The following is a 13,253-nucleotide window of genomic DNA, read 5'->3' as shown; positions in this document are numbered from 1 at the left end:
GCCCAGGAGTTGGAGGTTGCTGTGAGCAGTGAAGCCATAGCACTCTACCCAGGGGGACAGCTTGAGGCTCTGTCTCAAAAAAAAAAAAAAAGAAAAAGAAAAGTGTGGCTCTTTCCCTCATGGAGCTCAGTTGATCTTTAGACAAGGAGAGGGGTTGAAGAGAGATAAGTAAACAGGCAATTAGAGGCGGTGCCTGTAGCTCAGTGGGTAGAGTGCCAGCCACATTAACTGAAGTTGGTGGGTTCAAGCATGGCCTAGATCTGCTAAACAGCAATGACAACTGCAACAACAAAAAAACAGCCAGGTGTTGTGGCAGGCACCTGGAGGCCCAGCTACTCGGGAGGCTAAGGCAAAAGAGTCCCTTAAGGCCAAGAGTTAGAGGTTGCTGTGAGCTATGATGCGACAGCACTCTACTGAGGGCAACATAATGAGACTCTGTCTCAAAAAAACAAAAACCAGGTAATTGTAAGAATTGTAAGTGATTTGCAGAAGAGTTTGTGAAAGACGACTTCCTGGAGGAGCATGTGACTGTGCTAAATTTTACAAAATGAGTAAGCATTTGATACAGTGTGTGATGAGGAGGATGGCAGGAAATGAGGCTAGGAAGGTACATAGAGCTCAGATTGTGAGGAGTCTTGTATGCCTTGCAAAGGGTTTAGACTTTATCACAGGGTTTTAGACAGGGGACTGATGTAATCAGAGATCACTGAGATCAGTGAGAAATGTGGATCAGAGGAATATGGAGCTAAAGGAGAGCGTTAACTAGTAACAATCCCGTCCCAGTAGGGGTGTCTGGGACAGGCCCGACCGCGGTTTGTTGTTTGTTTCTGCAGGGAGTTGCAGTTTCACCATTTATGACTTGCTATTAGACTCTTACTCACTCGTCCGTGACACTTTCACATGTCAACACTCTCGGATCAGCAGTTCTCAACACTTTTCTTATGGGCAGTGACAAGTTGCAGTCTCTTTTCCAGGAAAGGCTGGAGTTTCCATTTTTTTCTAAGTATTTTCATAGTGAAGTTAGTAAGGAGTGTATTTGTGTTTGGTGAATATCAAAGTATGTATGACTGAAAATACAGAATATCTGATAATTTGTAAATCCGTTTATGTCAAGCAGTGGCTTTCTTTAATCATGATACACAAATATGGTGAAGAGGGCAGTGTAATTTGTCAGTAGCTGAGATAGAGGAAGAGCTGGTAGTGTCAGTATTTGAGGGAAATGATGACATTTTCACTAGTGCCAGTAGTGAGAAGAACTCATAGAGAGGGAGTGTGGAGCTGTTCCTTCTGAATAAGCAAGTAAAGAAGTAGAAGATGATGATGACCTGGAGGAGAAGAAATGCAAAACATGGAGCCCGGCTACGGAGCAGCAGCCACGGCCCAGGGGAGAGCGGCTACCAAACAGCAGCCACGGCCCAGGGGAGAGCGGCTACGAAGCAGCAGCCACGGCCCAGGGGAGAGCGGCTACGAAGCAGCAGCCACGGCCCAGGGGAGAGCGGCTACGAAGCAGCAGCCACGGCCCAGGGGAGAGCACCTCAGTGACGGCAGGGAACCACTGCAATGAAGGGTCAGCAGGCGTGACATCTAGACTAGGACCCAAAACCATATTGCATGCTTCCCAACTATTGATAAAGAGACTGTGGATATCATTATCAAGTTAACAAACGAGAAATTACGTTTGGTCAAAGAGTTATGTACGAACATACTCATCCAAAGCTCTGGCAAGTTCATAAGAGAAGAAATGTTAGGGTTAATTAGAATTTTTCTAAATTGTGGTGCATACTGGCAAAATAAAAACAACATCTGAGATCCTTTCAGTGAGGAGGATTTTCCAGTTTACTGTGCTGCGTTTTCAGAACACGGAATGTGACTCCCGCTGAAATGTCTGTGTTTTGATGATGCCGCCACACATGAAGCTCACAGACAGCAGAAGTTTGCTCTAGTTGAGAGCTTTGGACTATGGTTATAAACAAGCTCTCGTTGGATGGTGCCGGTAGCCCAGTGGGCAGGTCACCAGCCACATATACCCAGCCTGGCAGGTTCAAACCCGGCCTGGGCGAGCTAAACAATGACAACTGCAACAACAATAGCAACAAAAAAATAGCCAGGCATTGTGGTGGGGGCCTATAGTCCTAGCTACTTAGGGTGAGGCAAGAGAATTACTTGAGCCCAAGAGTTTAAGGCTGCTGTGAGCTGTGACACTATGGCACTCTACCGAGGGCAACATAATGAGACTCTCTCAAAAAATAAATAATAAACAACTTTACCACAGTCGTCCCGAGTTTATCTCTGTCAGTGAGGAAGTGGTGTCCTTCCATGGCATTGTCCATTCAGACTCCACATGCCAAATAAGCCTGGGGTGTACGGAATTACATTGACTCTTCCATGTGATTCTTCTATAAACTTCTGTTTTGCAGCAGATCTATATGCAGGGAAATCAGGGGACCTTCTAGGAAGTTACAGCAGTGGCTCTGAGATTGTAAAAAGACTGGTTCAGAACTGTCATTTTGATCAGTCTGTAAGAAAAGTTACTGTAGACAGAAAGTTACCTCCATCACCCTGGCTTTCACTTGCTTCAAACGATACAGTCTCCTTTGTTACTGTTTGTGGTGGTAAAAGGGATTTATTTCGAGAACTCAGTCCAGCATCATGAAAAACTCTCCATCTGGTACAGTAAGATTTGCCTTCTCTCCCTGCTTGTGGATAGTTGTATATTTTCCACATAGCATGAAGATATGAAGGTGACGGATAGCAAGCCTGATGTAATCCACCTTTGTGGTAGATTTTTCACACTACTAAAGCAGGTGTTGACATACTTGGTAAGTGTTTGAGAACACATTCCTATCCTGAGGAACTTGGCTTTGGGCCCTGGAAATTTTTTTCAACATCATTGACATTGCCCCATGCAATTCGTATGTAATTTCTCAGGATAAAAATAGCCGCTGGTCACAATTCCATTTAAAGAAACAATCAGGAACAAAATAGTTTTTGAAATATTTGACACGACTGCTCTGTGAAGAAGCCGTGTGAAGCCACAGAAGCTCTGTGAAGATACCATGGCGGTGACTCTTGACAGACCCAAGTGTGACCAGGGACAAGGCCTCAGAACAAGAGAAATGGTCCCTATGGAGCCAAAAGGAAGAGTCATGAGACAGCAAAAAGCTCACCAAGAAAAGGTCCCGGGGCCTTTGTCTCCGTGGGAGAGACTGGAAATACATGAAGGCGTGCAGTGAATGCCGCGAACACGTCCATCCCAGCCACACATCAGAAGAAGAGAGTGGAATGGGAATGTGATTAAAGAGTTGTTAGCTACTTGTACAATGCTTTGTAAAATATATAGGTTTCTCATGAAATTACTACTTATTCTTGGTCTTTATCAGGTACCAAATTAACATGGTACTTGACTGCTATTCCAGGCTTGTATTAAAGAGAGCCTAAATTAAAGCAGAAGTTGGAAGTAAAGGATTAGTGAGATCAAGGATGTCTAAGGTAAAACAGTTTATGAAATGTTCTGTGATTGTATGTCCATTATTAATTTAAGATGCTAGGCATTTTGGACAATAATGATCTTCTTCACATTGTTATGAACTTGTAATATAACCGCTAAACTGTTTGAGAAAGTCTTTAAGTGTTTTGTTACTTTCTGTTCCTTTAAAGTTTACCTGCAGAAATGCTTATTTAACTAAAAATCAGAGCCTGGTTGCCTTCTTTGATCTGTTTCTTTTAGATTGGAAAGCGTTCAGTATCCCTACCAACTCTACATTGCTCCTTCTACCAGCAGTACGGAACGGCCCAGTCCCAACGGTCCAGACAGACCTTTTCAGTGTCCAACCTGTGGGGTGCGATTCACCCGCATTCAGAACCTAAAACAGCACATGCTCATCCACTCAGGTAGTATCATCTTCCCTGTTGTTGCATAAGTGAGCACTCTAAAACATTTTATTTTGGAATCTCAGTTAAAATGAAAAACAGGTGCTTCTGAATTAAAAACAAGACAAAACTCTTAGAAGTCAAATGAGAATAGGCTGGCTTAGGTCTCTTAGTGAAATGGTGCCGTGTCAGAAAGCTATTTGCTTAATGCATTTTGCCATAGACATTGAGTGTTCTGGCTAAAACTTACAGGTAATGTGTGGTTTATAAATAACAAGTTAGTGGACGTGTCAGGTGTGAGCTAGAGAAGCAGAGACACAGCAGTAAGCAGAGGGGTAGAGGATACGTGTGGGTGTTCATACTGTTCCTGTGATGTCCCTGAGTTTGAAATTACTTCCAAATAAAAGTTTTTTGAAATTTTAATATTTTATTATCAATTAATTCTATAATCCTAAATCTCTATATGTCCTGATAAGTCAGCTTTGTCCTGCAGGGGACAGGGTTAATAGAAAAGATTTTAGATGGATGTCTAGAAGGGATTTGAAATTTTTCAGTGATTACATGGGGTGACAGGATTCTTGTGGGTAAAACACTGACCTCTGGGGTCTGAGATCTTTGCTGCTGTTTTTAGCTGTGTTAGTGCCTCATTTTCCCCTTGTAGATAAGGTAGGTCTTACCAGTTACTGTCACTTTGATAAGTCTACAGATTGTGTTTTGAAGAGTTTTTAAATTTTTCTCCGAAACTGTGACAGTGTATTTGAAGAATAACATACTTCATACTTCACATCCTGACTTATTACATTAAAAACTCAAAGTCTGCTCAGTACATATAGCTCAACCGCTAGGGCGCCAGCCACATACACCGGAGCTGGTGGGTTTGAATCCCACCTGGGCCTGCTAAACAATGACAACAACAACAAAAACAGCCAGGCGTTGTGGCAGGCACCTGTAGTCCCAGCTACTTGGGAGGCTGAGGCAAGAGAATCTCTTAAGCCCAAGAATTTGAGGTTGCTTTGAGCTGTGAGGCCACAGCACTCTACCCAGGGTGACTACATCTCAGAAAAAAAAAACATAAAGTCAATCTATGAAATGATAGTTCTGTCATGATAATTACATTCAGAAGTGTTAGAATTTTCTGTTTTCTTCTTATTTCTCTCTTGAGATAGAGAATAGAGAGTAGGTATTGATCACTTACAAATTTTTTCCCTACAAATCTTTTCAAGATAAATGTCTCCCACCTTTAATGAAGCGAAACTGAATGCTGTTTCATGAGGAGGTTATCTCTGTCTACTGTGGCTGAATTGTATTTTGCAGTTAGCAAAATAGAGTATTCAGAGCTCAACTGCAGTGTGCATTACCTTGTTGACCTCTCCCCCACCTTTTTTTTTTTCTATTTTAAGCACTTTAGACATTTCACCTATTCTGTGCCTTTTCTAAGATTTTTAATTAGAATACATTTTTGCTGTGGTAGTTTTGTCTTTTCAGAACTACACAGTTGACTGCAATACTGTAGTTCAGAAATGTGGGTTTTATGACCTTTCAGTTTATGTTGTTTTGCTTTGTTCTATAGGAATTAAACCATTTCAGTGTGACCGCTGTGGGAAAAAGTTCACCAGGGCCTACTCACTAAAGATGCATCGCCTAAAGCATGAAGGTAAACGCTGTTTCCGGTGCCAGATATGTAGTGCCACTTTCACTTCCTTCGGGGAATATAAACACCACATGAGGGTTTCCCGGCACATTATCCGCAAGCCTCGGATTTACGAGTGCAAAACATGTGGCGCCATGTTCACCAACTCTGGAAATTTAATCGTGCACCTGAGGAGTCTGAACCATGAAGCATCAGAGCTAGCAAACTACTTCCAGAGCAGGTGAGGTGCACAGCGAGAACCCACCCAGGAAACTGCTGTCTCAGTCCTCTCTCCCTGCCATAGGGCAGCCTGCTGTGTTTGTATCAGGCTGCCAGCTAGTCAGCCACCTCTTATTACATTCCCCCATCCATACTCTGATCTCCTGAGCTAATAAAATTTCACTCAATCTTCTGTAAAATTATAAAGACTTTATAATTGGCACCAAAAATATTTTTCTATAGAAGTAAACTACTTATCCTCCTGATTTTAGTTTTTAATGATAAAAGGTTAACGTAATTCTTCAATGAATCCTAAATAAATAGTATTGGGAAATTTATCATGTCAGATACTGTATTATCTCAGACTTTGAATGTTAATAAAGTTCTTGACTACTTTTCTCTTTTTTAAAATTCTATGTAAAGGAAAATCCATTTGCCAGTAAGAAAAATTTTAATAGTACTTATAATGGGTATGATTACTGAGATCAAATGGAGACTTTCCTGTTTCCTTGCAGTTGAGAGCGCCATAGTTTGATACTCGAGTTACCATTCTACTTCATGAGTATTCAGGGAGTCAGGTTCTAGTTCTAGTGCTGCCACTAACTGCTGTTATTTGAGCATGTCCCTTTATAGACAAAGCGCAAAACTTAGAGAAAAATAAAATGCTGTATACAGGATGATTGCTAAGCCCCCCCAGATATAAAATTCTGTTGTCTATTTGATAAATACTTCATAAGGATTATACTTAAGAATTTTTAGTTTCATATAAAATGAAATTTTTCTGCTAGGCACAGTGGCTTACATCTGTAATCCCAGAACTCAGAATTGCCTTAGCTCAGGCGTTAAGAGACCAGCCTGAGCAAGAGCAAGACCCTGTCTCTAAACATAGCCAGGGACCATAGCAGGCTCCTGTAGTCCCAGCTACTTCAGAGACTGAGGCAAGAGGATTATTTGAGCCTAGGAGTTTGAGGTTGCTGTGAGCTATGATGCCACAATGCTCAACCTTTTTTAAAGAGATGAGATCTCACTATGTTGCCCACACTGGAGTACAGTGGCTGTTTAGATGGCAAAGTGAGCACACTTAGGGCTTTGAACTCCTGGGCTAAAACAGTTCTCCTGCCTCAGCCTCCTAAGTAGGATTACAGGTACATGATGTTAAAAACTTATTTTTAAGTAAATTTTAAATTATTCCTGCATAAATTTTGTTTCCCCTTCCAACCACACATTCATTTTGCTTAATGCAGTCATTTCTAATTCCAAATGTGTAGTCATACCACTAGACCCAGCATCTCCATAACATACTGAGCGTAGTTTGTTCAGGACTGAGTAGTGCTCCAGTTTATCACTGCTGCAGCCTTGTACCCATCACTCTTCTTAGCAGTTAAAGACATTTTAGAACATACAAGACAGGAAATTCTAAATTGCCTTGCACATGAGCAGATTTAAATTTTTTAATTAGTACTAAACAACTAATTTATAAAATAACCTTACAAATTTTTATTAAGTGTATTGACAATTCTAGTACAATGAACTTTTTAGTTCCGTAATAAGAAATAAGTATCTAAGACTTATTGCATATGTTTATTGTTTTAACTACCAAAATATAGTTACAGTAGAAAACTGGAAAATACTGAAAAGCATGAAGAAGAAATTTAAAGTCCTTTCCACCAATCCCAACACTTGGGGAAAATATCCACAATTGATAAATTTGGTACATTTCACTGCCCATCTCCCTGTGAAGATCAGTAATTAACTACTTTTTGAGGATTAACAAAAACAATCTCAGGCATACATTTCCAAATTCTTATTCAAAGGTAATTTATCACTATTTTCATATATCAAATCTAATAGCAGTATACACATAATTGTTTTCTGCATTCTGAACTTTATATGCTAGAAGATGTAACTGGTATGGAGTACGGCCATTACTGCATCTTGCATTAAATATTTGGAGAATAACTTAAAAAAAAAAAGAATATGTAACTGGTCATTTCTGCCTAAGGACTTAGTTTCCTTTTTCTTTTTTCTTTTGAGGCAAAGTCTCATTTTGTCCTCAATAGAGTACTACGGCATCACAACTCACAGCAACCTCAAACTCTTGGGCTCAAGCAGTTCTCTTGCCTTGGCCTCCCAATTAGTTGGGACTACAGGCGCCCGACATGACACCCAGCTATTTTCAGAGACAAGGTTTCGCTCCAGCTCAGGCTAGTGTCGAGTTCGTGAGCTCGGCAGTCCACCCACCTTGGCCTCTCAGAGTGCTAGGATTACAAGTGTGAGGCATCAAGAACTTAGTTTCATAACTAATTTATATCCAGTTAGTAATACAAAGCTAGGTTTATAAACCTCTTAACTTAGTGTGTAACCATGAAAAGTTAAGCATGTAAGTTACTGAGATGGTCTCTGCTTAAGTGAGCATTCCTTATTTGTTTTGTATATGCAAACTCCTCTACATAGAACAAGAAACGCCATTGAGGTGTCCAGAATTACAGTGAAAGTGTTGATCTGATAGACTGGTAGGAGGGAGAGTTGGGTATACTTTGGTTTTAATGGATGACTTCTGTTCATATTTAGTAAAGTTTATAAGTTGAAAGTTCTTCAGTTTTAATCTAAATTAAAGAATTTGTGAATTGAAAAGTCCCAATCTTGTTTTTCAAATCATATCTTTTTATTGTAGCTTACTTATCGCTGATTTGAAAATTAACTCCACATTTCATCCTTTGCCTCTTATCTAGTGATTTCCTAGTACCGGACTACTTAAACCAGGAGCAAGAAGAGACCCTTGTTCAGTATGATCTTGGAGAACACGGTTTTGAAAGCAACTCCTCTGTTCAAATGCCTGTAATTTCACAGGTCTCCTCGACCCAGAATTGTGAAAGCACTTTTCCCTTGGGGTCTCTTGGTGGGCTGACAGAGAAGGAGGAGGAAGTGCCAGAGCAGCCAAAGACCAGTGCTTGTGCTGAGGCAACCAGAGATGACCCCCCAAAATCAGAGCTGTCTTCTGTAACTATCGAGTAATTTTGTGGTTTGGCTTCATTTTTCGTTTTTGGAAAGTGCCTGTGCTTGGTCTTGTACGTTTAATTTAAATTTTTAAACAAAATAAGGGTTTAGGAAAAAATTTCCCTTTTGCTTTCTAAGCCCTGAAACTGAAGTTTTATTTTTCATAACTGAGAGATTACTTCTTGTAAGTACACAATAACATAATGGTGAAATATAATAGAAACTATGAAACTTAAAGAGAACCAGTTGACTTAAAACATATACCAGGTTTTTTTTCCATTGTTAAAAGTGGGCTAACAATGGATCATTAAGTAGAGAAGAAACCAGATGATTATTGCCCTTCCTGAGATGAATGGGTACACAAGAAACAGATTAAACAGAATTTGGCAAATGGCCTGAGTAGATATTTACTCCTCTACACAGGATGTTACGCAGTATTTTGCTGAGCCTGTTGTTTTTGGAAGTATTTATGGTAAGCTTTCTTAAAAATTACTAGAACAGATACTTCTGAAATATAGCTATTCTTTCTTTAAAAGTTTTATCATATCTGTTAACATTTTTCATGGTGAAAGTTTGGTATGGCATTCTCCATACCTTCCCAGTCCCACTCCAAAGGCCAAGAAGCGTGATTGAGAAAGGTCAGGCTGGATGAAACGACCAGGAGCGGAGGATGGAGGATGTAAACCCCGCCTCACAGAAACTCTTACACTGCTTTTCTGGCTAAAATCAGTGTTCACCTGGTCTTTGAGTGTTCATGCCTGACTATGTCATTGTCCAAATCAGTTCCCCTGCCCCATCACAAATATGTTTTCTTGCAAATGCTGGTGTGCTACCATATAAAGGAAAAATACTGGAGATAGTCTATATTTTATATATAGGTTTATGTATTGTTGGGGGTGTTTTTATTGTGCTGTTTTGGATAAAATAAAGACTTCTCTGTTGAGGCCACATTCTTAACCCAAGTAAGATTGTTTACAAAATCCCATGACAGTGATATGTTGTACTTATTCCAAAATATTTTTAGACATTGCTAAGTTTATTAAAAGCAGCTACTCTAGTTTTTACACAATGTAAGCAATAATGTAAAAGATTAGAAGAGGCTCTGAAATGATCATCTACAATTCATAAATCTGTTTTGGGAAATAAAATTGCTAAGACTAATGAAAAACAAAAAACTTTAAATTATCACCTTTTCTGCTGCTAAAAATATAAAACTTTGTGGTTTATACCTTCAGACTTGGGTATGCTTTTCATCTGGTGCCATTAAAGCATCTCTGACCTTGATCTTAAATATTCATGAGTCCATGGATAATGAACTTGTGAGAAACTTTTTTTTAAATGGAGATATGCAAAGTGTGATAATTATGAAAACTCGATTGGATTAGAGAAGAGAAACAATATGGTTCTTTAGTAAAACAAAGTCTGAATTTTGTCTGGGTGCTAGATCTTAATATATTTTTTAAATTAAAGTGATTGTTTCCTTTTTAAAAAATTGGCTAATTTTGTAATTTCTTTTTTCCCCCATAAATGTAAGGAAAGGTAAAGTAAACTCATTAGGACATTTCTAGGTTAAGGTTCTTTCTGCTTCTGTCCATATTCTGCTGTCCTTAACTTATTTCCAGCTCTTTATTTCATTTGTGAACCTGTCTTTTACTCATTTGCTCCCAAACACAGGTTTGTTACCTTCTGGAAATAGCAAGTACAGGTTATAATGGGCTTCCACTGTCTACTGATGGAGTAGAATTATTTTCTGCAACAGACACGTGCTACTTTATTACAGTACTGGTGTGTCTCAACTGGAAAGGTCAGGAATTCTTATGTTTAATGTTATGTATTAGTATAGACTTCAGAAACTATTATGCTGGGCAGCACCTATGGCTCAGTGACTAGGCTGCCAACCCCATATACCAAGGGAGGCAGGTTCAAACCTGGTCCCAACCAAACTACAACAAAAAAATAGCCAGGCATCGTGGCGGGCACCTGTAGTCTCAGCTGCTTGGGAGGCTGAGGCAAGAGAATCGCCTAAGCCAGGGGTCCTCAAACTTTTTAAACAGCAGGCCAGTTTACTATCCGTCAAACCATTGGAGGGCCGAACTGCGGGCCCCAGGACAAGTTGGCTGCTAAGCAGGATAGGCAGCAGAGGCAAAAACACCCGGCAGGCCAGATAAATGTCCTCGGCAGGCCGCAGTTTGAGGATCAATAAGCCCAAGAGCTGGAGGTCGCTGTGAGCTGTGATGTGACAGCACTCTACCAGGGACAACAGAGTGAGACACTTTTTTTTTTTTTTAAAGAGACAATCTATTATCCCTACCAATAGGTAAATTTCAAATTAGTTTTAAAATTCTACATTGGCAAAACAAGGAGTAGGTAAAACTATGACCAGGAATCATTGTTTCCCTTAGTTTTAAGAGTGTTTTTTTTTTCTTTTTAAAGAGCAGGATATAAGGGAAGAAGGGAAGAAATAGAAATGAATGTGTAAGAATTGTTTACAGATGTACTGGCTGGAAGTGTTTTTAGCACATGCCCTGTCCCTGCGCAGTTGGCAGCTCAGAGGTATTCTGTGTTCTCAGAATGAGCACCCGTCACTGGGTTTTCTTTTCCAAATGGATTGCTGATTACAAATTGCATAGACTTCTAAGTTCTATGGAAAATTTGAATCTACTGTGAAAATACATAGTGTCTACTGCCCAGATGTTATTAATACAGGTAACTGCCCAGTGTTCAACACAGAGCCATAGACACCAAGGCCTTTTTCCTGCTTCAGTGAGGCTGTACATCTAAGAGAAGGAAGCCTAGATGTATTTTACCAGAACATACAGCAGAATTGCAAAAAGATGAAAGATGGTTATATTGCCCCATCCACTAGAAGGTAACAGTATACTTAAACATAAAATATTCAGTTTAGATTATTAAGCACAGCTATCTTTCCTAATGCCCAAGAGGATAACTTTCTCATATTTAAAGGGCTTAAATTTTAGGATGCAGGATAAATGGCCTTTTTTTAAATCAAGCATTTTATACAAGAAAAGCTTTTGTTTTCAATTTATTACCAAATAAGTGTGATATGCTTTAGAAGTAATCAGAGGTATTCCCTTGTGACACTGGGTTTTGTAGCTCCTACAGGCATTCTTTTCATTTTTAAAGAGTGTATTTTTAACAGTGGAAACATCTAGCATGTCAATGACTCTAGTAATTCAGACACAAAGGGATTAATATCATTCTTCATGTTTTTACATTTTAAGTTTTCTTTAAGTAGATGTAAATGGAGGTTTTTTATCCAAAAATATATTTAAATGGATTTTTCTTAATTTGAATTTCTAGTTAACACAGTTGCATTGCCTTTTTTTTTTTTAAGTTCTCAATCTCAGACAAAACATACTAAAATGTTTAAATAGCCTTAGTCTTTCTTATTTCAACATTTCAGCGGCCATCTGGCATATAGTAAGTAGGTACCATGTAATGACACATGCCCTATGGCATTCTAAACAAACAAAAAGTACTTGGATTTTGTTAAAGTATTTTACCAAATGGAAGGCCCTGCTTAGCACATCTAATGTACTTAATTACTGGTAGTAACACCGTGTCTAACACTGAAGCAGACTCTCCCAGTCTACAGATGGTTCCCTGGGAGCCTTTGGAATCTGTATCAAATCAGTCTTTGTATCTCTTTCTTACTCTAAATAGAGGCTAGTCATGTAGTTTAGCGCCCTCTGTTTTGAAGTTTTTCAGGTCATGTTTCAGTCCTGTAGTCCCTAATGATGTAATGGCAGTTCTGCATTAGAGCGTCACAGAGAGAGAATTACTGTGACTACCTGATGAGGGAACAGTCCTGAAGTTTTATTTCAGCTGAAAGGAGCTCGAGAATTACAAACATTCATTTGGTACTTAATGTTTCACTCAGTCTGCAAAATATGAAGTTATAACTGAAATAGACACCCAAGTGAATGAGAATAATCTCTAGATATTAACAGTAGCTGGGGGAAAAAACTAATAAAGGCACATTTGGAAGAAACCGACCCAAAGCTGGCAAAGATAGTAAATGTGGTTTTCACTCTGAGTTATTGACGTAAGATGCTTTATTTATAATATGTTTAGAAAGTTATTGAGAGAAGAATGCTTAAGAACTAGATTTGGTTTTTGGAAACAGGAACAAAATTGGGGGAATGATGAGGTTCTGTTGTGCTAAACATGTCTTATAAGGAATATTTATAACGAAACATACTCCCACAGGCTTTAAGCTGAAATTATGAAAGTTTAAATTAACTTGTTCCTTAATTTTGCCTATACCCATTGCATTGTTTTCTCCCCCCCTCCTCCTTTTTTTCTAAAGAAACATCTGCCTCACTGTGTTGCCCAGGCTGGCCTCAAGCTTCTGGGCTCAAGTATTCCTCCCACTTCAGCCTCTCAAGCACCTGGGACTGTAGGTTTGTGACACTGCAGCCAGCCTCCTTACTCATTTTTATCTTAGTGTGTCATTTTTGCATGATAGAATGTGGATGACATAGGGTATTTCTGTTTGGAAAGTCATTAGAAGACA

The 13,253-nt window shown here is 39.3% G+C and overlaps 1 protein-coding gene across 3 annotated transcripts in view; it reads left to right on the top strand.

The window, feature by feature from the left end:
* ZBTB44 (zinc finger and BTB domain containing 44) overlaps nt 1-10,622 on the top strand; it is a 56,154-nt gene extending 45,532 nt beyond the window's left edge. The window contains exons 4-6 of one of the 3 annotated variants that reach the window (XM_023516779.1): nt 3,782-3,891; nt 5,441-5,741; nt 8,452-10,622. In XM_023516779.1, coding sequence (XP_023372547.1) covers nt 3,782-3,891; nt 5,441-5,741; nt 8,452-8,734 — 694 coding nt within the window. In that variant the 3' untranslated portion in view covers nt 8,735-10,622. Of the gene's footprint in view, nt 1-3,727; nt 3,892-5,440; nt 5,742-8,451 lie in introns of all 3 variants that reach the window. The other 2 variants (XM_012808963.2, XM_003795910.3) reach the window with 2 other exon arrangements.
* The last annotated feature ends 2,631 nt before the right edge of the window (nt 10,623-13,253 follow it).

This window comes from Otolemur garnettii, unplaced genomic scaffold (assembly GCF_000181295.1).
Source record: "Otolemur garnettii isolate 467f Iridium unplaced genomic scaffold, OtoGar3 scaffold00097, whole genome shotgun sequence".
Lineage (NCBI taxonomy): Eukaryota > Metazoa > Chordata > Mammalia > Primates > Galagidae > Otolemur > Otolemur garnettii.
This window is presented reverse-complemented; position numbering and strand designations above follow the sequence as displayed.